This window comes from Caretta caretta, chromosome 6, assembly GCF_965140235.1.
Source record: "Caretta caretta isolate rCarCar2 chromosome 6, rCarCar1.hap1, whole genome shotgun sequence".
NCBI lineage: Eukaryota > Metazoa > Chordata > Testudines > Cheloniidae > Caretta > Caretta caretta.
Genome location: NC_134211.1, coordinates 126,113,569 through 126,140,627, shown reverse-complemented (window position 1 = coordinate 126,140,627; position 27,059 = coordinate 126,113,569). Strand labels below are relative to the sequence as shown.

At 49.0% G+C, this 27,059-nt stretch overlaps 2 protein-coding genes across 5 annotated transcripts in view; one reads left to right on the top strand and one right to left on the bottom strand.

Moving 5' to 3' along the window:
• MAP4K5 (mitogen-activated protein kinase kinase kinase kinase 5) overlaps positions 1–5,692 on the bottom strand; it is a 90,207-nt gene extending 84,515 nt beyond the window's left edge. Inside the window, exons 1-2 of the mRNA XM_048852133.2 lie at positions 5,527–5,692; positions 3,796–4,065 (exon numbers count right to left, since the gene is read on the bottom strand). Coding sequence (XP_048708090.1) covers positions 3,796–3,903 — 108 coding nt within the window. The 5' untranslated portion in view covers positions 3,904–4,065; positions 5,527–5,692. The remainder of the gene's footprint in view (positions 1–3,795; positions 4,066–5,526) is intronic.
• ATL1 (atlastin GTPase 1) overlaps positions 1–27,059 on the top strand; it is an 80,670-nt gene that overhangs the window by 7,411 nt on the left and 46,200 nt on the right. For 3 of the 4 annotated variants that reach the window (XM_048852131.2, XM_048852129.2, XM_048852130.2), the window contains one exon: positions 2,944–3,104. In XM_048852131.2, the coding sequence (XP_048708088.1) occupies positions 3,020–3,104 (85 nt within the window). In that variant the 5' untranslated portion in view covers positions 2,944–3,019. Of the gene's footprint in view, positions 1–1,424; positions 1,440–2,943; positions 3,105–27,059 lie in introns of those variants that run through there. The other variant, XM_075130019.1, reaches the window with a different exon arrangement.

Below are 27,059 nucleotides of genomic sequence, written 5' to 3'. Positions count from 1 at the left end.
TTCTATCAAGCTCCATATCCCCTATTCCAAATATCCCCTTTCCTCTTTCAAATCCCACCCCAATCAGAAATCACAACCCCATTGTACTACATGCTATGCAAACAACAAAGATGGTCCCCGTCCCAGAGAGCTCACAAGCTGGGATTCAGACAAAACCCAACAAGCTACTAGAAAAAGGTGCATATGTATAAATTAACCCTAAGAGTGGCCTCAATAGTCACAAGTGATTGCAAGTTAAACCAATGCCAGGCAGTGGCACCTTAAATCCTCCTCTTCAAGCAATCCCTCCCCATTCTCAATAATTCTCACACATCCTCGCTCTCCTGATCTGTTGTTCTTGGTCTCATTTAAGTTGCAAGTTCTGTGGGCCAGGAACCCTGCCTTGGTGAGGTTTTTAAAGCGAGATGTTAATTGACAACCCAGTGTAATTTTTTTTTTTAGTAATTATCAGTGTCCCTTCACAAACATCAAGCTGAGAAGCAGAACTTAAAGGAGGGGCTTTTAAGGTTTAAAGCAGATCTGTCTGATAAGAGCGCTCATTCACCCTCCAGCAGAACAATCAGATCCCACTCAGGTACAAACTCAGGTTTCTCCTAATCTGCATGCAGGGACAGGTATTTTGCCTATGTCAATACAATCAGTAAGTGCAATCAGTGCAGCATAAGAAACCCTCTCCCCTCAAGAGTTACAAGAGTCACAGAATTCATGCCAGCATGGGCAGTAATTTGAATTCAGATCCTATATACAGCATCATGACATGTTATTGCTACATTACTGGGACAGACTCCTTGCAAAGCTTTCAGTTTAAAAAAAAAATTTGAAAAAGTTAAAGATCTCAAATTTGTAACAGAATATATGTTTAAACGTGGAATTACTCCACTCCCTAAAACACTGCATTCAACACAAGTGACATGCAGACACGCCGTTATTTCTGCTATGCACCTCAAACACCAGCAGAAGATCTCCATGTCAAAATGTCATAGCTATATGCACATTGCCAAGACATCACTTCCCATTCCCATGGCCACCATTAAAATCCATCTTGATGTTTTATCCAATTTCAATTAAAGAACAAAATGTATAACCTCCTTTGTGCCTTCTTTACTATCATTTTGATTCTGTATTAATTAGTAGAGATTTCCAAAGCACTGTAGTGATACAGGTGTTGGCCTGTGCTGGAATTTGGTCAGAATACTGGGGTTATTACCTTCTGTACCTAAATTCTATCTGCAGTTTCCACTGGATTTTTTTTTTTTTGTCTCTTATCCTAAAGTGTTGGGCAGCAGTGCTGTGTGATAGCCAAGAGCTTCTGTGTTCACCAGAGATGAAACGTAGCCTTTGTATTCCCAATCTACTCCACAGGGTACTGGGAGGCTTGATTCATGTTTATATAATGCTTTGAGATCCTCATATGGAAGATACTATGGAAGTACTGCAAGGTGGGTAAATGGAATTTTTCCAGGAAGACAGAACTAACATCCACCCCTACTTTTTTGAATAGCATTATGGGACCTTTAACAGGATCGCATCATGCAAATGATTTGACAACAACAAGGGAGGAGGGGGCACCAAGGATAAGACACTACCATACTGTTCAATGCCATTGAATATCCCAGGCTCATTATTACAACCTCTTTTCTAAGTTAGCATGTAGGATATCCTTTATAAAGAACTGTAATAAGGGAAGTTTATAATGTCATTAACATTCAATAAACAGTGCTATGTTTTATGCAAGCATTAATGAACAAGCAGATACATTCCTAATATAAATTAGGCAATTGATGCATTGATATTTTACTGAAAAGGGCACTTTCAAGGTTGGCAGGCCCAAATTTGGATCTGTGTACACACACTGTAAATAGATATGAAAATAACTTATTTATAGGCATTTCTCCTCCACCCTAAAATGCATTCTGGAATTGAAAAAAATCAAATCAGTGCCAACAACTCAGCACTCATAAGCAACCCTACAATAAACCATTGTGCACCATGTGGTGAAGAGCGAGAGAAAAAAAAAAATCACTAACAAAACAGATTTCAGTTTTAAGCTTCCAAGTAACAGTTCTGAACAGCAATGTGGGTAGGGTGGAGGATGTAAAATAATACCTTAAATGTATTGCTACAATTTAATGGTGAACAAAAATATTTGCTTAAACCCTCCATCACCTGCCCCCCCCCAAAAGACTAATTGTGCTAGAAGCTGCTGAGTGCCCAGATTTGTGCCCAACCACAAATCATTTTATTTTCTAGGTTCATAATGCAGATCTCCCTACAATTAGTTTCTCCCTGTTTATAGGGGGTCTTTCATAAAGGAACAGAGCAAAAACCAATGGCCCAGGAATAAATGTAGTATCTGAAGCTATTTGTAACTCATGGATTTTAAACTATGTATTAAGTTGATGGTGTCCCTTTCACAAATTGGGGGGTTTAATTTTGTCAGGTGACATTACAGAGAGGTTTTGATTTTATCCCTGTTTTGGGATCTCTGCATGGGAACCTGATAAACTTTCTTCAAGTTCCTGAAAAATTTAAAAGACCAACACTTGTTTAAGGTGGGTTTCATTTTAGATCTGTTAAGCTGAACTGGCCTTTTCAGATGCTCAGAGCAAAATTCACTAGCAAAGGTACTTAGTGGTCTCTTGGAAAGTCCTCTGGAAAATACCTGTTTTTAGTATTTATGATTGTTAAATATTCTTGAGGTAGTGACTGTGTGGTACAGTGAAGAATACACTAAAAACACCTTCCCATAGCCAACCTCCTACTTTCAGCAATCACTTCAGAAGTGCCACAAAATTAACCTGTAGAGTTTTATTTGATCTGAGTTAAAGACCCATCTCAAGTAGGGGGTCAATTTTTGTTGGCCCCTCATATGGTGGCTTAAGATAGGTTTCACTGTATGTTGTATTGTGCCAGTTCCACTTTTGAGTTAAATGTATTCTACAGGATTCCGAAGTAAAACACTTCAGCCTCCTTTCCCAGGAGTTAAGAGCCCCAGTTTGCCAACAAAGCTGAAAATCTTATGCACTATTTGCAAGACGTCCTGCAAGTTGTTGAGCATCCTCAACTCTCACTGGCTTCGCAGAAGGTGGTCAGTACCTCACCAGGTAAGGGTCTAGGAATGGAAGTGTAATATGAATAGCTTTTATTTGACATGATTGTGTTTACAGTATTTCCAGATCAGTGTGGTCAGGGCCTCCAAAAGTATCTGAAGAATATACAATGCTAACTAACTCTATAGTGACCCAAAACTCCACATAAGTTTCTGAAGAGCTGGCATAATCTGCTTCTGAAAGCTATTATTAACTCAGGGATAAACTTATAACCTTTTAATCAGGTACTATAAATGACACGTTCTCAAAAGTAATTCAGTGAACAAATAACCCTACCCTCCCTACCCGTTAAAAGGATCAACAAACACTGAAGGTAGCAGGTGATGTATCCATCAATTCAGACCCTTTGCAGCATCAGGACGAGTGAGATGATATTTTGTCCCATCCACCCCAAGTGTCAAGGAGCCTTTTTATTTAAAAAGAGAGAATGTGCAGGCAGATGTGTGAGGGTGGCAGAGGAATCTCAGCCTGCCAACACTGTGCCAGGGATCTGAATGGGCCATGATTTTTAGGAAGTCACCATCTCCCACTTCCAGCACTAGTGGTCCCTTTGTGCTCTGAAGTTCGGTCACAAAATAAAAAGGGCTAATAAGTGATTTCTAAAAATGAAAGCTGATTACCATTAATATTTACAGGGAGTGGGGGTGCAGACAAAGAGTCATGGGTGTACATATATCACTCTCACCTTATAGACATCTCCATATGTGCCACTCCCCACCCTCTGGATGAGCTCATAGTCTTGCTGTGGATTCCGCCTCAGGATATCCCCACTTGGCCGAGCCACAGGGTCCATCCTCAGTCAATACAGCCCCAGAGGGGGTGCAAACAGGAACTCTTTGCAGTTGCTTCTCCCTTCACCACCCTTGGGAGTCCACTCCAAGGAGGACAGATGCTCTAGATGTCTAATCAGAGGATCTGTTCTTTGCACACATGGCTTCTGCTCCCACTTTTTTGCCTGACACAAAACAAAACGACTTATTAGGCTTTGGTTTCAGTTAGGCTTTGTGTTGCTGGCTCCCAAGAGATTGGGGGAGGGGACTCAGATCTTAAAAAAGAGAAGCCTCCACCCACAAGTGCTTCTATGCTGCATTCAAGGGAAGGGTCTCAGCTTCTGTTACAGCTTGGTTGACAACAAAGACAAAATTGGTGGAGGCGGGACTCCTATGATAGCAGCTGAGCGGGGCAGCTGGGTGTCCCCCTCACACAGTGCTGGGGCTGAGAAACAGCAGCTCCGTTCCCAAACTCTTCCCACCTCTGGTCCAAAGGCAGAGGGAAAGGAGAGGCAGGGTCAGTTCCCTGCCTGGATGCTCTCCACAGCACAAGACCCAGGGCACCTATGTGCTGTTGATATTTTAAATACCCCCTCAAAAATAATGCCAATTGCCTGCCGTAGGCCCAGAGATAGATGTTCTAGCAGAGAGGGAGCTGAGGTGATAGAGCATCTATTCAGTGCTTCCATTTAACCGAAAGATGCTCTCTCATAAACATACCCAAGGAGACAGGCAACAGCACCTGGAGGCACACTTACTGTAGGTGCCCTTGCTGCAAGCATTTACACTTTGATCCTGGACAAACAGAGTATTGACAGAACAACACAGAGCTCAGTGTGTCATCTGCAGGGTGGGGAGAGTTGGAGCTATTCCAAAGGCAGGATCTTTGTTCTTCAGGGGAATTATTGTGGGCCCCAGGGTCAGTCACCTGTGGCAGGGATGCTGTACAGGTAGCTGGAGGAGGGTGGGAGGGGAGTCTGCCCCTGCCACTTACCGGTGATTGGGGGGCTGGATTTAACAAGGGGCTGGTCCTGAGAGCCAGTGACAGGCTCCCCCCAACTCTTCAGCCCAGAGGGACCACTCCCACCCCTGAGGGGCATCGCTGATGCCAGCATCCCCCTCCCCACCTCACACAGGAGTGGTCCCTGTCCCCCCTCATTAGCCTTCAGAGGCCCCTCCCCACTGCAATGCCCCCCATCGTTGTCCCGGAGCCCCCTCCCTCACATGGAGCTGGGTTCTGCCCCCCACTTTCACCCCAAGAGCCCCCTCCCCACCTCACGGCGCTGGTCACTACTTCCCCCCCCGGGACCCGCCGCTGCTCTCCCCGCCCCCCGCGGGACCCGCCGCTGCTCTCCCCGCCCCCCCCGGGACCCGCCGCTGCTCTCCCCGCCCCCCGCGGGACCCGCCGCTGCTCCCCGCACGGGGCCGGTCGCTGCCCCCGAGTCCGGGCCTCCGGGCCGCTCCCCGCACAGACGCGGCGCGGGGCCGCTCCGGCGGGCAGGCCCAGCAGCCGGGGGAGGGAGCGCGGCGCCCGCCCGCAGTCCCGCCGGGGCAGGGGGCCTCCCTCGCCCGGCCGGTCGCTGACAGCGCCCGGGCCGCCGCCGCCGCCCCGCGGCCCCCGGATCCAGCCGCCGGGCGCCGCTCACCTCTGCCCGGCCTCCGGCGCGGCCCTTTGTCCCGCGGTGCGAGCCGGAGAGCGGCGGGCCCAGCCCGGGCCGCCCAGTCACGCCAGCCGCTGGCCCGGGCCTTCTCGAGCCCGGCTCAACCCCGCTGCGCCGCCCGACCCCCCGCGGCCCCGGAGCTGCCCGCCGCCGCCGCCGCCGCGCTCCGTGTCCGCTGCTGGCGGCGCCGCGCAGGGCCGGGCCGCGCCGAGGGGCCGGGCGGCAGCGCCACAGCGCCGCGCGGCGGGGAGACGGGGCGCTGCCCCGGGCCCCGCTGCCGGAGGCCGGCCCCGAGCCCCCAGCCATTGTCCCGCCTCGCCCCAGGCCTGGGCCATTGTGATCCTCTCGCCTAGGGGCGCCGGACAGCGGGTGTGGGAAGTCAGAATGGGGGCGGGGGGAGGGAGGGCTAAAAGGCGCCTGTATAAGACAAAGCCCCAAATATCAGGACTGTCCCTATAACATCGGGACATCTGGCCGCCCGATAACCTGTAAGTCCAGGCCCGGTCGCTTCACCCGCTGAGCCCTGCCCCTGCTGAGGCCAGAGGCCGGCCACAAATGGAAATCAGCCCAGCTTAGCCCCAGCACCCAGACCCACCACCAACTCAGTCAGCACCAGTCCCTGTTAGAACAAGCGATGCAGCACCTGCAGCCATCGCTCCGCCCGCAACACCCCTTCAGGATCCATGGCTCCTACGCTGGCCTGTGGAGGCAATGCTCCAGTAACAGCTATGTGGGTGAAACCAGATAGCCCCTATGGTCTCAAAGAACTGACCCAGGAAAATGATAAAAGCCCAAAACACTCCATCGCCTGCGGGTGATCACTTTTCACCCAATGATCGCTCCATATCTGAGCTCCTCAAAGGAAACCTGCCCAACTTCTTAAAAAGACGAGCCTGGGAATTTAAATTCACCACATTGCTAGATGCTAAAAATCATAGCCTTAATAAAGGCTCTGGGTTTATGGCTTATTACAGCTATAACCCACTAACTCACCTTTGTCTTAACTCTCCACTTCACCTTGAATAGTCTCTTACAACACGTTAACCCTTTATGCTAACCAATCTGTTCCATCTTGGATTTAGCTGTGATACACTGAGTACCTTTCCCAGACCTTAAGAAGAGCTTTGTGTATCCCAGACGTGTGTCTCTTTCACCAATAGCAGTTGGTCCAATAAAAGAGATCACTTCACCCACCTTGTCTTTCTTATCTTCGAGAAAAGCCGCCAGCCTTGACTTGAGACATCATATGATGGAGAATCCAACACTTCCCTTTACAGTGGTTAATCATCCTCCTGGTTAAACAGTGGTGCCTTTTTTAAGCTGAATTTGTCTGGGTTTAACTTCCAGCTATTGGTTCTTGTTTTGCCTTTTTGTGCTAGATTAAAGAGCCCTTTAAGTACCTTGTATTGTCTTTCCCTGGAGTTATTGATTCACTGTAACCTGAACGCCTCAATCTTTTTGATAAACTGATTGAGCTCCTTAAGTCTCACTGTAAAGCATTTTTTGCCTGCCCTTGAATCATTTTTTGTAGTTCTTTTCTGTGAGATAAGCTCATACAGACAGCTTTTATAAACCTACGTATGTCAGCAATTCCTGGTGGTTATTGTAAACAGATGAAGTACGTCTTCCCTGGATGCAGCGGAGGTGTGGGGGACGGAGGGTGGGGTGCAAGGAAGATGGTTGTGGCTTCCACTCCTGGGATTGCTGTAGGTCAATTCAGACTCCAGCATAGTTAAGAACAGCCTCAAGCATCAAAGGACCATCTGCCAGCCCCTCCCACCACTAACCTGCACCCTGTGCTGGGGACAGGAAGGGGGTGGTATAGGACTGGCTTTATTCCACCTGGCAATTTCCCTTACACTGGGGGGAATACCCAGTTATCTGTTTTGTACAAGTGGTCAGAACTGAGCCCATTCTCTTGGCTATAGCAGACAGTCCTAATACAAATTGTGATTGTAATTCACTGGCCTATGCATTTGGCTATACTCATAATTAGAAATGGACCCAAGCTGCAAAGTTCAGATACAGAGCCAAGCTTTCTCCAAGTTCCAGAGGGTTCAGGGGTCTGGTGTTTCAGTTTGGGCCCATCTCTGCATATTACTAATTTTAATGACAACTAATTGAAAAAATACAATTTCAGAAACAGAAGTCCAGATCCAGGTGCTTTCCTGCCATTTCCCACCCAGATGCAGTTCAAAGCAGCCAAGGCTGTCATAAATGACTCCTTGGGGATTCCCATTGTATAAAAGGAATCCCTAAGTCTCACGGTCAGTGTCATCACCCCAATCCAAGCTCAATTCCCTGCATCTATAGCCAACAAACTAGCTAAGTCTGCCACCCTGTGCAGCCATCCTGCACATGGAATGAGGCAGGGGCACTGTGCAAAAATAGCATGTGGTCTTGTAATTAAAGACTATCATAGTGTATACACAGAGGGGGATAAATTACAGTTGCACAGGCTACTCTGTAGCTGGCATTTCCTAACTTTTTGAGTACTTGACTTTGCAACCTTTGCAGTGTTCTTTCAGTGTAGTTTTTTGCATGTCATTTCTTAGGGTGTTTTTTTAAAGACAAAAACAAATTCTATCATGTGCAACTTCCCATCATGTCTTCGCTTTGTCACACAAATCACCATCACCTGAGCTACAGCACTAATTACATTAGCCATTGTGGGGAACGTGATTTACCTCAAGCAGTGAACACATGATAAAACTACAACTTGCCTTGTCTACACTAGAATTTTAAAACATGTTCATTAGCACGTGTTAAAAATACACCATTTTTCCTTGTGAAGACAAGGCCTCAGAGAAGGCAATCTTTAAATGCAACAGTTTGTGCTCAAGAACACACCTCTCAGTGTTAGTGATCTTGCTAATTACACCTCGTGTCCCATCTCTCGATCTTGGAAAAGACAATGGTGAAGGAGGTAGCATAGCAACTCCAGAACCAGAACCAACGTTTTAGACCTCCTGCAGTTAGTTGACAGACTTTGCTTCTTGCACAGCGATGGAACTAACAGCAGTGATTGAAGATCAAATGTCCATGCTAATATTGTCAGATTTGTTAGCAACTTTGGCACAAATTAATCACAAGATGCTTCTGACTCACCTAAAGGACCTGGTAGAATGTTATGAAATTACTTTTAGCTGGCGTTGCTCATTCCCCTTCCATAGATCCGAGGACACTGAGATGAGCAAACTCTTGGACATCTCAAGAACTCACCCCTACACAGAGCTTCTTCTTGTCACTTCCTTTATGCAATCTTTTTGTGAGATTGGTAGGAGAGACTCTGGGATGTTAGGGATGGCAACGCTATCAATACATGGTTGATGCCCAACTATATATCTCCTCAATAAAGGTGGTCAATATGCCTTACTGCTGACGAAGCCTGTGAATTAGCAGGAGACCTGAATAAAAAGTACCTGGCTTGAGCCCACTTTAGGATAGATGGAGGTGGAATTGGTTGGCAGATGGAACTGACTGCCATGTGACCTCACCTATCATTGAGAGTTTCTGTTTTCTGTGGCTCAAAGAAGTGCACAATCTCAGGGTACTATTCATAGCCTTTAAGGCCAGAAGGGCCACTGCAAACACCTAGTGTGACCTCTTGCATATCCCAGGCCAGAGAACTTCCCCGAAATAATTCCTTTTGAGCTACAGCATATCTTTACAAAATACTATATTGAACTCATCACTGCACATGGGTGCCCAGATAGCAACTTGTGGCTAGAAATACCTTGTTTCCTCATCTTCTAGATACTCATCTGTGTCCATCTTTCCAGATACAGGTCTAACCCTGGTGATCCATGGTCTTGTTACCTCCAGGCTAGATTACTTTAATTTGCTGTACCTAGGATTGACCCTGAAGGCCACCTAGAAGCTATAGCTGGTACAGCATGCAGTAGCCTACTTCTGAACTGATACAAACCAACAAGACCATAACACTCCAGTACTTCACATTCTACATTGGCTGCCAGCTCAGTTCTGGCACAGCTGTCTCAGAGATGACCTATCTCTTAGCAACCGAGTACATCATCTATGCTCATGGGGAATGCTTTGGTTTTCAGAGCTCAGGTTTCAACTTATAGATGTACAGTCCAATGCATTCATTTCAGAGGTCCTTCAGCGGTCAAACTTGCTAGCACTAGACATCAGGTTGAGTTTAAATCTTTCCATGCTCAGAGCATGACCCTGGACATATTTACACAGGTGTTTCCCAATTAACCATGTCATAAATTACTCTGGCAAAGCTCCCTTGGAAGCAGAACATTGGGGTCTGAACATTTTAAGAGAGCAGCTATTGATGTGAGAGTAGAGGGGAGTTCTCACCATCAGAGGGGATGATGAGGTATCTCTCAATGTTGTGGGGCATCCAGATACAGTGATGGTCACATTAGAAATGGGTACACAGTTTGTCATGATTTATCAATGCTTGTGCCCTTGAAAAACTGGTTTCAAGCTGTTTTCAGGTGAAAGTCAATGGCTGAAGGTTTGTCGTCTAGATCTGTAGATCACTAGTTGAAGAAAAATCAGTTTCAATGTGGCAGCTGAACTTCTGATCAAAAAGTGTGTGTGGCTCTATGGCTTAGAGCAGAGGTGGGCAAACTGCGGCCCACGGAACCATCCTGCCCGGCCCCTGAGCTCCCGGCCCGGGAGGCTCGCCCGGGCCCCTCCCCTGCTGCTCCCCCTCCCACGCAGCTATGCCTCCGCGCGGGCAGCGGGTCTGCACGCTCCTGCTGCTCTGAGCGGCATGGTAAGGGGGCGGTGGCGGCACGTGTGGCGGTGGTGGGGTTGGGTAGCGGGTCCCGGGCTGCAGTCAGGGTACAGGGAGCAGGGGGCGGTGTTACGGTTGGATAGGGTGGAGGTTCTGGGGCAGTCAGGGGTCGGGGAACAGGGTGGGTTGGACAGGGTGTGGGAGTCCCGGGGGGGCTGTCAGGGCGCGGGGGTGTGGATAGGTCGGGGCAGTCAGCGTACAGGGAGCAGGGGGGGTTGGATAGGGGGTGGGATCCCGGGGTGGCGGTTTGGGGCGGGGGGTCCCAGGAGGGGGCAGTCAGGGGACAGGAAGTGGGAGGGGGGTGAATAGGGGGCAGAGGCCAGACTGTTTGGGTGGCACAGCCTTCCCTACCCAGCCCTCCATACAGTTTCGCACCTTGATGTGGCCTTCGGGTCAAAAAGTTTGCCCACCCCTGGCTTAGACTCTTTCAAGAGCACAATATAAAAAAACCCATGGCGTGGGTGAGAGAGAAATTGGGGTTGGCAATAATGTGCACAACACAGTGAAAGCATCCAGACAAAAACAGAATGTAATTTTCTTTCCATTTGGTGGAATAAGATAAAATAAATCCTGATGTATCAACCCTGCATGTGTCTGGAGCGTTGACTGAATTAAGAAGTGTGTGTGTTTTATGTATGGTCATACCCTCATACATATCCATCACATTATACTGGCTAAACATAACATTTAGGACCTGATTTTCAGATTGAAAACAGGATTTATGTTCCTATCTCCTTGGGTGCTTTTGAAAACCCAACCCTTAAGCACCTGAATTAGTGTTACTGTTTGCACCAGCCATCCTAAGGAGAGTGAGGATCATGGGACTGACTGTTTTGGGTTAAACTTATAGGTCCCATAGCTGCAGTCTAAGGTGTTATGGTCTTACCCAACCCTAATTGTTTTCTATTTAGATGCTCACTTTAAATGAAAAGTGTTTTGCTTCCAGTGCAACACAGATTATGTGCACTAACTAGAAGAGGTTCACTTTTAATTTCCTCTTTGCTCTATAAACCCTTCTGCATCCTGTGTATTCTGTCCAACATAAATACATGCCTCTTCCTGCACATCCACCAAATAAGAGAAAGAAAAAACAATTTACCCTTTCAGGAGTTACATTTCCTGAAATAATTTTAAACAATTAAATATGTCCCAGTAAACCAGGTGCCTGCACTCCTAGCTTATGGAACCTGTCTACGCTCCTAGGTATGGAACCCCTTTTACCACCCTTCTGCTTACTCTCCTAGGTATGGAACCCCTTTTACCACCCTTCTGCTTACACTCCTTGGTGAAAGTCACAAAGACCAGTATTAGTTTTCTGGTATTAGTGCTCACGGAAGATAGTCAGATGATGGCATGAGAAACAGAACATTTCAATTTCCAGTAATAGATAATACATTAATGCTTAGCCTTATATAGAGCTTTACATTTACACTTTCAAATTAATCCTCTCAAAAACTCCGTGTCAAAATTCACAAAGCCCTATCACCGCCTCTTTTAACCCTGTGATGAATACAAATCATTACTGTGAGGCCTGATTCCAAACTCGCTGAAGTCATCAGAACGAGTCCAGTTGACTTGGGATTAACATCTTGGCTAGCCTGGTGGCTACCTGTGACTACTGGCACCACTGTGACTACAAACTTAGGCAAATGCAGGTTCCCTCAATTCAAGATAAATTGGAGAGGGTACAGAGAAGAGGCATGAGAATTATTAAAGGATTAGAAAACATCCCTTATACTGATTGACTCAAAGAGCTCAATCTTAACAAAGAGAAGGTTAAGGAATGGCTCGATCACAGCCTATAAGTGTCTACATGGGGAACAGATATTTAATAATGGGTTTTTCAATCTAGCAGAGAAAGGTATAACATGATCCAATGGCTGGAAATCAAAGCTAGACAAATTTAGACTGGAAATAAGGCGTAATTTTTAGCAGTGAGTAATTAACCATTGAAGCAATTTACCAAGGGTCCTGGTGGAGTCTCCAGCACTGACAATTTTAAAATCAAGATGAGATGTTTTTCTAAAAGATCTGGTCTAAGAATTGTTTTGGGGAAGTTCTCTGGCCTTTGTTACACAGGAGGTCAGACTAGATGATCACAATGGTCCCTTCTGGCCTTGGAATCTATGAAAACTGTCTTGACTGTTACCTTGTTCTCCCCACATCATTCTCCCCACAACTTCTGTAAATTCATTCCGACATTACATATTGCCAGAATCCAAGATTGTGCAGGGACTGCTTTTGTGATACCCGGCTGTACAATGCCTAGCACAACAATGGGTCCATAGGCACTAGTGCAATAAATCAATAATAACAACGCCATCACAACAGTCCCATGATAACAATCTGAGGCAGGTAGGTCTGTATAATTAACCCCATTTTGCAGCTAGGGAAACTGATGTAAAAAACGTAAGTGACTTGCCCAAAGTATTTGAGTGTGGCGTATAAGAGATAGGCATATTAGGACCCATGAATTCCCTGATTCCCATTATTATGCTCCACATGTTGAATGATACCGCTTCTTTGACCAGGTAATAATAAAGAAATTATATTTTATGTTGCACCTTTCATCCGGATGCCTCCCAACATTAAATGGAAGATTAAGTAGTTTTACATAGGGTATAATTTAGGATTAGATAACATGAGCTCTTTGCATGGCAGTCTTCTGTGAAAGAACACTGGAGGTTATTTTTATAACAGATACTCAGATTTATTGAGTAGCTGTAGTAACAAGAACATTTATGCAAATTTCTATCTGAGCAATACAATCGAAGGGTGTTTTAAAAAGCAGTGTAGGATTTGAATGCCCTTTTATTTTACAATCAGAAGCAAAGAAAATAGTCTACCTCTATCCTTAATCAGAATGCTAGGAACTCTTTGTTTTGGAATGTTTTGACCGACTCTCCCATTGAAGTTGTTCAAACCATTAGGAAGGCTCACTTTATTCCTGTAGCATATTTGGATAATAAACTATGTTGGAAGCCTGGCAAACGCAGAGCTTAAGGATTCATGAATCAACAGCAAAGCCTGCAGCTTTCCTAGTTATTGATTCATAGACTCATGGACTCATAGATATTAAGGTCAGAAGGGACCATTATGATCATCTAGTCTGACCTCCTGCACAATGCAGACCACAGAATCTCTCACACACCCATTCCTGTAATCAGCCTCTCACCTATGTCTGGGCTATTGAAGTCATCAAATCATGGTTTAAAGACTTCAAGGTGCAGAGAATCCTCCAGCAAGTGACCCGTGCCCCATGCTACAGAGGAACGTGAAAAACCCACAGGGCCTCTTCCAATCTGCCCTGGAGGAAAATTCCTTCCCGACCCCAAATATGGCGATCAGCTGAACCGTGAGCATGTGGGCAAGATTCACCAGCCGGATACCCAGGAAAGAATTCTCTGTAGTAACTCAGATCCCACCCCATCTAACATCTCATCACAGGCCACTGGGCTATTTACCATGAATAGTTAAAGACCAATTAATTGCCAAAATCATGTTATCCCATCATACCATCTCCTCCGTAAACTTATTGAGTTTAATCTTGGAGCCAGATAGGTCTTTTGCCCGCACTGCTTCCCTTGGAAGGCTATTCCAAAACTTCACTCCTCTGATGGTTAGAAACCTTCATCTAATTTCAAGTCTAAACTTCCCGATGGCCAGTTTATATCCATTTGTTCTTGTGTCCACACTGGTACTGAGCTTAAATAATTCCTCTCCCTCTCCGGTATTTAATCTCTGATATATTTATAGAGAGCAATCATATCTCCCCTCAACCTTCTTTTGGTTAGGCTAAACAAGCCAAGCTCCTTGAGTCTCCTTTCATAAGACAGGTTTTCCATTCCTTGGATCATCCTAGTTGCCCTTCTCTGTACCTGTTCAAGTTTGAATTCATCCTTCTTAAACATGGGAGACCAGAACTGCACACAGTATTCCAGATGAGGTCTCACCAGTGCCTTGTATAACAGTACAAGCACCTCCTTATCTCTGCTGGAAATAGACTCTGCATGTGGACTCTGCATCATTTTCAATATCGATGAGGGCAGAGTTAGCTATCAAGAAGGGCCACAGCATCTTCCCCAAGCTCCACAGTGTGGCTTTTTCCAAAGATTTTTTGGTTTGTTTTTAGGTGGGTTTTTCCTTCTTTCCCCCAGTTTTTGTGCTGGTCCCCGGAGGGCTCCTGGCAGTTGATATGAGCCATGAACCTAAATGCCAAAAGGCAAATGTGAGAATGACGAAGCAGATATCGTCAGGCTCTCTGAACTAAGCACCCAGCCTTTGGGTCCCATTCTACACACAGTGGGCCAGATTGTCTACCTGTTAAGCCTGCTTTATGCCACTGACAGCATTAAAGCTGGCTTAACTAGACAATTGAGGAACCCCATTGTCTAGGGGAATCCTCGAGTGTGTACAGCCACCATAGAGGTTCTTATGCCGCCCCGGGGGCATACCCAGGGGAAAGGAGGTGAAGCCAGGTCATGTCTACATCCTGATGATCCTTGGCTACTGGAACCCTTAGAGCTCAGGCAGCTGCAGCAATGTAGAGCAGACATGGTTGTTGGGGTCACATACTTCCCAACACAGAAGGTGCTGAGAAGAGACCTAAAAAGCATCCTGATACCTGGGAAAGGGACCTGAAAGAGGGGGTGTTGCTTTCACTAGAAAGCCAGAGAGAGCAGAGTTAAGGGACCATGGCAGAGCAGAGGAAGCAGCCTCTGGAGAGGAAAACCAGGGAGAACTAGCAGCCAGGCCTGGCACCTGCTTCATTGTCTAGGATCCCAAAGTTGGAGCTTGGAGAAGAGGGAAGGTGTGAGCTCTTTTCTGACTGAAGACCCCCGGAGGGGATTGTGACGGGTTGGATCACATAAACCCCCTTGGGGCTGCCAACTGATGTGCCAAGACTACTTCTGCCCCTGGTTTCCCTGCCAGCCTGGGACTCCGACACCCTGTCTCGCTGAGCCAGACACGCCACTCTGCTCCAGCACAGACCCCGGGTCTGTACCACGTGCCCCAAAGCTGCAGACTTAACTGAAAGCAGCTTAAGAAATGTTCCTGGTTTTAACACTTAGATGCCCAACTCCCAAAAGAAATCCAACCCCCAAAGAAATGGTGTCCAACCCCCAAAGAAATCCATTTTACCCTGTATAAAGCTTATACAGGGTAAACTCATAAATTGTTCGCCCTCTATAACACTGATAGAGAGATATGCACAGCTGCTCCCCCCCCCCCCCCCCGGTATTAATACATACTCTGGGTTAAATAATAAGTAAAAAGTGATTTTATTAAATACAGAAAGTAGGATTTAAGTGGTTCCAAGTAATAGCAGACAGAACAAAGTGAATTACCAAGCAAAATAAAACAAAACACGCAAGTCTAAGTCTAGTACAGTAATAAAACTGAATACAGATAAAATCTCACCCTCAGAGACGTTTCAATAAGTTTCTTTCACAGACTGGATGCCTTCCTAGTCTGGGCACAATTCTTTCCCCTGGTACAGCCCTTGTTCCAGCTCAGGTGGTAGCAAGGGGATTTCTCATGATGGCCACCACCTTTGTTTTGTCCACCCACTTATATATCTTTTGCATAAGTCGGATATCCTTTGTTCCCATCCTGGGTTTCCATCCCATTTCTTAAAGGAAAAGCACCAGGTTAAAGATGGATTCCAGTTCACGTGACATGATCACATGTCACTGTAAGACTTCATTACCCACTTGCCAGCCCATAGGTATACAGGAAGACTTACGAGTAAAACAGAGCCATCTACAGTTAATTGTCCTGGTTAATGGGAGCCATTAAGATTCCAAACCACCATTAATGGCCCACACTTTGCATAACTACAATAGGACCTTAGAGTTATATTTCATATTTCTAGTTTCAGATACAAGAGGGATGCATTTATACAAATAGGATGACCACACTCAGTAGATTATAAGCTTTGTAACGATACCTTTCAAGAGACCTTTTGCATGAAGTATATCCCAGTTACATTATATTCATGCTCATGAGCATATTTTTATAAAATCATATATAGAGTGCAATGTCACAGGGATGTTGCTGTTATACCCTGGAGAGGGGTGAAGATTGACAGACCCTCAGGGGAGGGCTGTGACCCAGAGAAAAGCCTGGGGGGTGACAGTTTGGGATTTTTGTTTACTCCAGTGAGGGGTGGAGTTTTTGGTGTGGTGAGAGAGCTAAACTACCCAGCTAGCTAGCAAGGGGAAATGGAGTTGGAGGCACTGTCAGAAGCCAGTGGGGAAGGCCAGCCGCGGGCATTGATCACTGAGGCAAGCAGATGGTCTGCATGTCCATATTGGAGATATCACATACAGCCGCTGCGGGCAACAGGCTGTACAGGCCTAAGTACTCCTGATTCAACAGCTTACTCAGATGCAGAGGAAGAGATGTATTTAGGGTTGCCAGTGTTGGTTGGACATATTCCTGGAGGTTTCATCACATGGCAATCTTCCTGGAGACTCCAGGACAGTCCTGGAGGGTTGGCAATCTAAGAGATATTCTGTAGGGTTGCACGCATGGGAGTTATACCAGTGTAAGACAATGTGAGTGAGATCACAATCAGGACCTTTGCGTCAAGAATTATAACGTTCAAAAACCAGTCAGAGAACACTTCAATCTCCCTGGTCACTCGATTACAGACCTGAAAGTCGCAATTCTCCAACAAAAAAACTTCAAAAACGGACTCCAACATTCAGAGAGACTGCTGAATTGGAATTAATTTGCAAACTAGACACCATTAAATTAGGCTTGAATAAAGACTGGGAGTGGATGGGTCATTACACAAAGCAAAACTATTTTCCCATGCTTATTCCACACCCCCCACTGTTACTCACACCTTGTCAACTGTTGGAAATGGGCCATCCTGATTATCGCTACAAAAGGTTTTTTTTCTCCTGCTGATAATAGCTCACCTTAATTGATCACTCTTGTTGTAGTGTGTATGGCAACACCCATTGTTTCATGTTCTCTGTGTATATATCTATCTATCTTCCTACTGTATTTTCCACTGCATGCACCCAATGAAGTGGGTTTTAGCCCATGAAAGCTTATGCCCAAATAAATTTGTTATATTCTAAGGTGCCACAAGTCCTCCTTGTTCCTTTTGCTGATACAGACTAACGCGGCTGTCACTCTGCAACCTTTCCAGTGAAAGGGTCTGGTGTAAATCTTTGCCTTTTTCTAAAGGAAAATTGAGACACCAGTGAACATAATTTATGTTTGTGTCATATCATTTATGCAAACCTATCTCAGGACACTTTGCAGCTGAGTGCAGCATTTGCAATCAAATGCAAGTAAACAATCTAGATTACAATATCTCCCACAGGTGGAACCTCTACGTAAGGCAGAGCATTAGGTGAAGAGGAATACAACAGGCAATTTCAGGGAGAATAACTGAGCTCAGGGACACTGCTCAGGGAAATTCGCTTCTTTGGTTAAAACTAGCATTAGGAGTCTGAAATAGACTGGAAGACTCTAGGACCCTGCACAGGGATATGTCTTTGCTTCCTGTTACCAGGTGCTTGAGCCCTGCTGGAACAAACAGTGTAATTATTGCAGAGTCATGCCAGCCGGTGCATTCAGTTAGTTTCTGCCAGGATACAAAAGAGGGTTAGAGCCTCTCCCATGAGCTATCTGCAGGAAAAATCCTAGAAACAAACAAGCCTGGGAAACAAAAGGCTTTGGTGTATAGTTGACATTTGTTACTGACTTACAATATAATCAAACTGTAGGAAGGGGATATGTTTTGACTATAGTGTGTGTGTGTGTGTTTGTCAGAGCCAGATGGGACAGAGAAAAGGAATTAAAACCATAAGGATCAAGCCATAAGAATGGACTACCCTTCAGGTCTCAGATCAAGGCACAACAGACTTTCCCTTTTTGACCTTGGGTCTCTGTTCTGGTAGGAAGGATTAGGCCAGGAGAAGCACCTGTGATCTCTGGTGTGGTGGTGGTGGGATCAGGCTGTGAGACCATCGTTCCCCAGTGGCTTCCTTACAGCAGAGTCTGGTGGCCCACCCCACCCCACCTCCTGTGAAGTTACTTTAAATCCTAATCCCGTCTGTGATGTCATACGTAGTTGCTGTGGAGAGGGTTATGATGTCACAACCGCAGTGCGACTTCACGTGAGGAGCAATCTGCACGAGTCGATAAGTACCTAAGCAACAAAGATCTGCTTTTCATGCAAACATTTTTAGTAAGAAAAAACAGGGGCTGAGAAATCTTATGAAGGCCTCAGGATTCACGAAATGCAACAAACATACAAAACCTGTGTCTGCCTGCCGTGCTTTTCAGTGTTTCCCATAAACCTGACCCTTTAACACTGGGAGTAGGAATGCAGATGCGAAAGCATTCCTGACAAGGCATCCATCACCTATATTACCATATCAATCACATGAGAGCAGAACTACACAGGTACAAAAAGCGCTTTGAACTAGGGTCATCAAGATCTATCTCCAGATATAAAAAAGTCACTTTTGTAATTTCTCACACAGCAAAGCAGAAGTGATGAAAGAGGAAAAGTCGACAAAGCAGAAGTGATATGTCCATTGAGAGGAAGGAAGGAATTAATTCAATCATTCTTTGTAGTTAAAATGGGGATGAAGATATGACCTTGGTAAGAACTGGGGCTTGCATAGTTTTCTCTCAGTGTTAATGTGAAGGAAACTTTAATGCCAGCAGCATTTTCATCATCAGCAGAACATACTGAGTACCGTGATGTTGCTGGGAATTAGTGTATTTTCAGGAGGACCAAACAGAAAATTTTCCACACTTGGGTCTTTCAGACATCTTGTGGAAGTACTGCATTGTCCACTTGGTTAACACGTGCAAAGATGCATGAAGATGTAAAGCAACCTGGTTGAGTACAGTCTTTTTGTTCTGTGTCTGTACACCGCCTGTACAGTGGGGTCCTGGTCAGTGACTGGGGGGGCTAGCTGCTACCGTAATGCAAATAAGAATAAACAAAGGGGTGTTTTTGTAGCTCACTGATTAGCAAATGAGTCGGTCAAATCAAGGCAAAATTATGAAACTGCCCCAGCAAAGTCAATGAACAATACATTATTTATTTAATGTAAATCTTGGTTGTCTCTCAACCCCAGGGATCCTGCTGTCTCTTGTGTCCCATCATATTCTTTTGGCACTCACATTTGGTGGCATCTCTCAACACTGCATTTATTCCTCAGCTCAGTGTTGCTGTTTCTCAATAACCCCTCCATTGTGTGATTGGCCAGATCTTTACCTCTGCCCCATTGCCTCACCCCCTGCCTCTCTCTCAGCTTCCCTGCCTCCCTATAACCTGGCAACTCAGAGGCCAGACACATTAAATAACTTGGCAGGAGAGAGAGCTGCAAACCAAGTGAATGAAGAAACAGACCACAGCAGATGAAGATGTAGGGGTCCTAAGTCTCCATCTGGAAAAGAAGTCACTTCCTATGCACTCTGAGATAAACATGTTCCCTGATATTCCTCCCATCCCAAGCCCCTTCCATTCCTGAACCCAGCAGTCAGAGTGGAAAGAAAAATAAATAGAAAAGCTTCTGAAAGGCAGCATCATGAGCCTGACCTAGTGGGCAGATCACAAAAGGGAATGAGGGAACGCGGGGACTGCACACAACTCGATCTCATCAGACTTTCCAGTTAATTGATCTCCTTTCCCTTCCTTTTTTCTCTCCAACTTCCAAATGTTATTTCCTTTCATTTTCTGTTTCAAAGGCCGCAGTCCTCCAACAGTCTCCAGCACAAAACACATCCCAGAATGCCCTTTGCTTCTTGGCCTCTTCAGAGGAGCAAGAGGTAGCTGCAACTTCAGGCATTAACTGTAAAAATCTAAAGGGGAACTTGGAAAGGGTCTCAAAGCGTGTTATCCACTATCACCCTGCCCTGCTCCTCTGCGACAGCTGCGCGTGGCCGTCTAGGGTGCAGCAGGATCTAGCGGCTGACATGTGAGCCAATGTTTCGGAGAGCTGAAAGGCTGCTCGTTTCACTGGTATGCCATAAATACAGAAGGGAGAACACTGGATAAGGTATTGCTAATGAAGTACCAGTATGTGAACGGGAGCACGACAAAACACTGGGTTGGCACACGCAGGTGGCCGGAGCAGAACATCAATTTACTTTTGATTATTTTCTCTTCCTCAAACTGAAGTGGGATGCACTAGTTCACCCCACATACAGCATGACAGATGGCATCAGTGTCGTAAGTTTCCCTTTAACGTCACAGATTGTGTCACAGAACTCAGTCACCCTCTCCACCACGAACCATTGTGCATGACATCAGTCGGGGGCTGAATTCCCTTCTCCTGCCTCCAGATTCCGCCCATCCTCATCCTCTCGTTTCCCTGTCACCCCAATACATTTCCAGGTTGCCCTTTTTTGTGCTCCAGAGTGGTGGTATTATTATTGATTGTTTGCACTGTCATAACACCCGGGAGCCCTAGTCATGGAGCAGGACACCATTGTACTAAGCACCACACAAACACAGACCAAAAAGATCCTGCCCCAAAGAGCTGACAATCCAAGTATAAGACAAGAGATGGGAACGGACACACGGGGCCATATAAGGAAGCCGTGAGACAATATTGGTCAGCATGATCGGCAAGCCAGCAGCCTAACCATTGTTGAGTTTTTTTGTAGGCATCAGGGCAAAGGACAGTTATAAAGAGGAATCTGAAGAACAATGAAGTGGCTTTGGGGATGTTTGCAGGGATGTGATGGGCACTGCTACTTCCAAGGGGCGGACGCCGAGGGAGGCTGTAGCTTCAGGATTATTTTGTTGTTAAAAAGGTAGAGTGGGTAGGGAGGTTGTATCTGGCAAGATGGCATTGCAGGGCACAGAACAAAACCAAGAAAGGACATTACCCCTTTTTTCTGGACAGATGGCAAACTGACACTGATGAAGCAAGTCACTACTGCTATAGCCCTGCCATCCTTGGTGCCCATGTAGATCACCGTGCAATGCAAATGAACTTGTTGATTGGCTGTGAGTTGGTTTATAGTACGTTGGGTCTCAGTGTACATTTCCACATGTGTTCTGTACATGGTAGAGAGCATTCTACCATGGGGGGGCAGGGATAGCTCAGTGGTTTGAGCATTGGCCTGCTAAGCCCAAGGTTCTGAGTTCAATCCTTGAGGGGGCCATTTAGGGATCTGGGGCAAAAATTGGGGATTGGTCCTGCTTTGAGCTGGAGGTTGGACTAGATGACCTCTTGAGGTCCCTTCCAACCCTGATATTCTATGATTCCTACGTTTACATTCCCGAATGTAATGTCATTGTGACAAGTCTATACATATACACTCATAATGTATGTAAGAGCATTTTAGATCCAACATGAACCACAACCCTTCATCACAGCCACTCAAGATCCTGGAATAATCCTTGGAAAGCAGCTAGTGCCCAGAAGATTAAGAGCCCAATTCACCACTTTGTTACACGTTTTACATCACGGGACCTGCACTATTTTCATCTGAGTTAGCCCAGCATAAAACTGGTGTAACAGGGTGGTGAATCAGGTCCTAACTATTAGAGGACTCAAGCGCCCAGTGTTACTAGAAAACCTGGCAGGAGAGATACATCTTACATGTCACCCTGAGGTTCAGATGTCTTTTTGGTGGTATCAAATTCCAGGGGTGAGTGAGCTCCACACCCAGAAGCACCCTTTCCCCTAGGCTCCCATGAGCTGGCAAAAGAGGCCCCTCACCATGTAGTTCTCAAGAGGGCAGTGGTTTCTGAGGTAGCTGGGGCCCTGATCAACTGCAGCTTTGTGGTTGTTGTGTTGATGTATCTTTCTCTCTCTGTGTGTTGGGGATCATAGAATCATAGAACTGGAAGGGACCTTGAGAGGTCATCTAGTCCAGTCCCCTGCACTCGAGGCAGGACTAATTATCTAGACCATCCCTGACAGGTGTTTGTCTAACCTGCTCCTAAAAATCTCCAATGATGGAGATTCCACAACCTCCCTGGGCAAATTATTCCAGTGCTTAACCACCCTGACAGTTAGGAAGTTTTTCCTAATGTGCAACCTAAACCTCCCTTGCTGCAATTTAAGCCCATTGCTTCTTGTCTATTCTCAGAGGTTAAGAAAAACTATTTTTCTTCCTCCTCCTTGTAACAACCTTTTACATACTTGAAAGCTGTTATCATGTCCCCTTTCAGTCTTCTTTTTTCCAGACTAAACAAACCCAGTGTTTTCAATCTTCCCCCATAGGTCATGTTTTCTAGACCTTTAATCATTTTTGCCGCTCTTCTCTGGACTCTCTCCAATTTGTCCACATCCTTCCTGAAATGTGACGCCCAGAACTGGACAAAATACTCTAGCTGAGGACTAATCAGAGAGGAGTAGAGTGGAATAATTATTACTTGTGTCTTGCTTACAACACTCCTGCTAATACATACCAGAATGATGTTCTCTTTTTTTGCAACAGTGTTACGCTGTTGACTCATATTTAGCTTGTGGTCCACTATGACCCCCGGATCCCTATCCGCAGCACTCCTTCCTAGGCAGTCATTTCCTATTTTGTATGTGTGCAACTGATTGTTCCTTCCTAAATGGAGTACTTTGCATTTGTCCGTATTGAATTTCATCCTATTTACTTCAGACCATTTCTCCAGTTTGTCCAGATCATTTTGAATTTTAATCCTATCCTCTAAAGCACTGCAACCCCTCCAGCTTGATATCCGCAAACTTTATAAGTGTACTCCGTATGGCATTATCTAAATCATTGATGAAGATATTGAACAGAACCGGACCCAGAACTGATCCCTGCGGGAGTCCACTTGTTATGCCCTTCCAGCACGACTGTGAACCACTGATAACTACTCTCTGGGTATGGTTTTCCAACCAGTTTTGCACCCACCTTATAGTAGCTCCATCTAGGTTGCATTTCCCGAGTGATAGATCACTGATGGCATGACTGGGGAAGCTGGAGGATGTAGAATTAGCTGCCCCATTTAAATGATTTGATTGCAGGGACCGAAAAGTGGTTTGACATCAATGTATACGACAGTGTGTTGGCACGTCTCCCCACACACACTGTGTTGTGTGTGTTTCTATCTGTCTGGGGGAGGTGTCTCCACATGGTGGTCTCTGGCTTTATGTGCTGGGACTACATGTGTTAGAGGGTGTGGAGTTGTGCTGTGTGTGTGTTGGGCTGTATATCTTTGAGCTGAGCTCGGAGTTGTGTGTGTGTATTGGGGTGTGTGCTGGGTGTGCCAGGCTCTGTGCACTGTGGTGAGGTGTGTAGTTGTGCACACCATTTGTGTGTGTGTTGTGCTGTGCAGTTATGTGCACTCTATGTTGTGGTATGAGCCTGTGTGTGGGCGCAAGCCGGTGAGTGCACTGTATGTGTGTGGTTGTGTGTGTTGGGGTGAGTGGTTCTGTGTGTGTGTGTGATGTGTGTCTCTATGTACTGTATGTGTGTGAGTTTGTGTTGAAGTGTGTATCTCTGCTGTGTGTGTTGGGGTGAGTGGTTGTGTGTGTGTTTTGGGGGGGGTGTTTCTGTGCTGGGTGTGCATGAGTGTGCTGGATGTCTGGCTCTGTGTTGTGTGGTGGTGAGTGTGGCTCCATGTGTGCGTTGGTGAGTGTGCGCTTGAGAGCTCTGTGTGTGTATTGGTGTGCCAGTGAGGTTACACTCTGTGTGTGTGTGTGCGTGTGCATCCTGTGTGTCACTGAGTGTGTGTGTGGGATGTGTGTGTTGGGACCTTTGTGGCTCTGTGTTGTGTGACTGTGTGTGTGTCCCCTGAGTGTGCGGTGTGCCTGTACTGGGTGTGGGGATTTGTGTTGTGTGACTCTTAGTGTGTGTGTTTTGTGGCTCTGGGTGAGTGTCACTGAGTGTGTGTGATGTGCATGTAGGCAGGGGTGTTTGGCTTTGTGTTACGTGGCTCTGTGTGTGTTGGTGAGTGTGCATTGTGTGTATGTTTTGGGGTGCATGGCTCTGTGAGTGTGTTGCGGTGTGTGGTTCTGTGTTCTGTGGTTCTGGGAGTGTGTCGGTGAGCATGTGCAGTGTGTGTGTGTTGGGGTGTGTGTGTACCATGTGTGTATATGCGCATGTAGGGGTGTATGGGGCTGCGTCTGTGACTTTGTGTGTGTTGGTTAATGCGTGGTATGCGTTGGGCTGTCTGGTTTTGTGTATGTGGCTCTTGGTGTGTGCTGGTGAGCGTGCCCTATGTGTGTTGTGTGGCTCTGTGTGTGCAGAGTGTGTGTGTGTATGTTTTGGGGTGTGTGGCTTTGGGTACGTGCAGTATGTGTGCATGGCTCTGGATGCATTGTGTGTGTGGTGCTGGGTGTGTGGCTAGGGTGTGTGTGGGACTGGGTCTGTGCTATATGTTTTGGGGGGGGGTGTGCAGTGGGTGTGCCCAGGGGTGCAGGGGATGTTGGGGGGTGGGTGCAGGGGGTGTGCCCGGGCGTGCAGGGGGTATTGGGGGGTGGGTGCAGGCGGTGTTGGGGGGTGGGTGCAGTGGGTGCAGGGAGGGTGCCTGGGGATTGTTGGGGGGTGGGTGCAGGGGGTGCAGGGAGGGTGGCCGGGGGCTGTTGGGGGGTGGGTGCAGGGGGGTGCCCGGGGGGTGCTGGGGGTGAGTGCAGGGGGTGCAGGGGGGGTGCCCGGGGGGTGTTGGGGGGTGGGTGCAGGTGTGTTGGGGGGTGGGTGCAGGGCAGGTACCTGGGGGGTGCAGGGGGGTGTTGGGGGGTAGGTGCAGGGGGGGTGCAGGGGGGGTGCCTGGGGGTGCGTTGGGGGGTAGGTGCAGGAGGGGTGCGGGGGGGCTGCAGGGGGGTGCCCGGGGGTGCGTTGGGGGGTAGGTGCAGCGGGGTGGGTGCGGGGGGGGTGTTGGGGGGTAGGTGTGGGGGGGTGCAGGGGGGTGGGTGCAGGGGGTGTGTGTTGGGGGGTAGGTGCGGGGTGGGTGCAGGGGGGGTGTTGGGGGTAGGTGCAGGGGGGTGGGGGCAGGGGGTGCATTGGGGGGTAGGTGCAGGAGGGGTGCGGGGGGGGCTGCAGGGGGGTGCCTGGGGGTGCGTTGGGGGGTAGGTGCAGGGGGGTGCCCGGGGGTGCGTTGGGGGGTAGGTGTGGGGGGGTGCAGGGGGGGGTGCAGGGGGGTGCGTTGGGGGGTAGGTGCGGGGTGGGTGCAGGGGGGATGTTGGGGGTAGGTGCAGGGGGGTGGGGGCAGGGGGTGCGTTGGGGGGTAGGTGCAGGAGGGGTGCGGGGGGGCTGCAGGGGGGTGCCCGGGGGTGCGTTGGGGGGTAGGTGCGGGGGGGGTGCAGGGGGGTGGGGGCAGGGGTGCGTTGGGGGGTAGGTGCGGGGGGGTGCAGGGGGGTGGGGGCAGGGGGGGCGTTGGGGGGTAGGTGCAGGGGGGTGCAGGGGGGTGGGGGCAGGGGGGGCGTTGGGGGGTAGGTGCGGGGGGGTGCAGGGGGGTGGGGGCAGGGGGGGCGTTGGGGGTAGGTGCGGGGGGGCTGCAGGGGGGTGGGTGCAGGGGGTTGTTGGGGGTAGGTGCGGGGGGGTGCAGGGGGGTGGGGGCAGGGGGGGCGTTGGGGGGTAGGTGCAGGGGGGTGCAGGGGGGTGGGGGCAGGGGGGGCGTTGGGGGGTAGGTGCGGGGGGGTGCAGGGGGGTGGGGGCAGGGGGGGCGTTGGGGGTAGGTGCGGGGGGGCTGCAGGGGGGTGGGTGCAGGGGGTTGTTGGGGGTAGGTGCGGGGGGGGGGCAGGGGGGTGGGGGCAGGGGGGGCGTTGGGGGTAGGTGCGGGGGGGCTGCAGGGGGGTGGGTGCAGGGGGTTGTTGGGGGTAGGTGCGGGGGGGGGCAGGGGGGTGGGGGCAGGGGGGGCGTTGGGGGTAGGTGCGGGGGGGCTGCAGGGGGGTAGGTGCAGGGGGGTGGGGGCAGGGGGTGCATTGGGGGGTAGGTGCAGGAGGGGTGCGGGGGGGGCTGCAGGGGGGTGCCTGGGGGTGCGTTGGGGGGTAGGTGCAGGGGGGTGCCCGGGGGTGCGTTGGGGGGTAGGTGTGGGGGGGTGCAGGGGGGGGTGCAGGGGGGTGCGTTGGGGGGTAGGTGCGGGGTGGGTGCAGGGGGGATGTTGGGGGTAGGTGCAGGGGGGTGGGGGCAGGGGGTGCGTTGGGGGGTAGGTGCAGGAGGGGTGCGGGGGGGCTGCAGGGGGGTGCCCGGGGGTGCGTTGGGGGGTAGGTGCGGGGGGGGTGCAGGGGGGTGGGGGCAGGGGTGCGTTGGGGGGTAGGTGCGGAGGGGGTGCAGGGGGGTGGGGGCAGGGGGGGCGTTGGGGGGTAGGTGCAGGGGGGTGCAGGGGGTGGGGGCAGGGGGGGCGTTGGGGGGTAGGTGCGGGGGGGTGCAGGGGGGTGGGGGCAGGGGTGCGTTGGGGGTAGGTGCGGGGGGGCTGCAGGGGGGTGGGTGCAGGGGGTTGTTGGGGGTAGGTGCGGGGGGGTGCAGGGGGGTGGGGGCAGGGGGGGCGTTGGGGGGTAGGTGCAGGGGGGTGCAGGGGGGTGGGGGCAGGAGGGGTGCGGGGGGGCTGCAGGGGGGTGCCCGGGGGTGCGTTGGGGGGTAGGTGCGGGGGGGTGCAGGGGGGTGGGGGCAGGGGGGGCGTTGGGGGTAGGTGCGGGGGGGCTGCAGGGGGGTGGGTGCAGGGGGTTGTTGGGGGTAGGTGCGGGGGGGTGCAGGGGGGTGGGGGCAGGGGGGGCGTTGGGGGGTAGGTGCAGGGGGGTGGGGGCAGGGGGCGTGCCCGTGGGTGTGCCCGGGGCGTGCGCGGAGC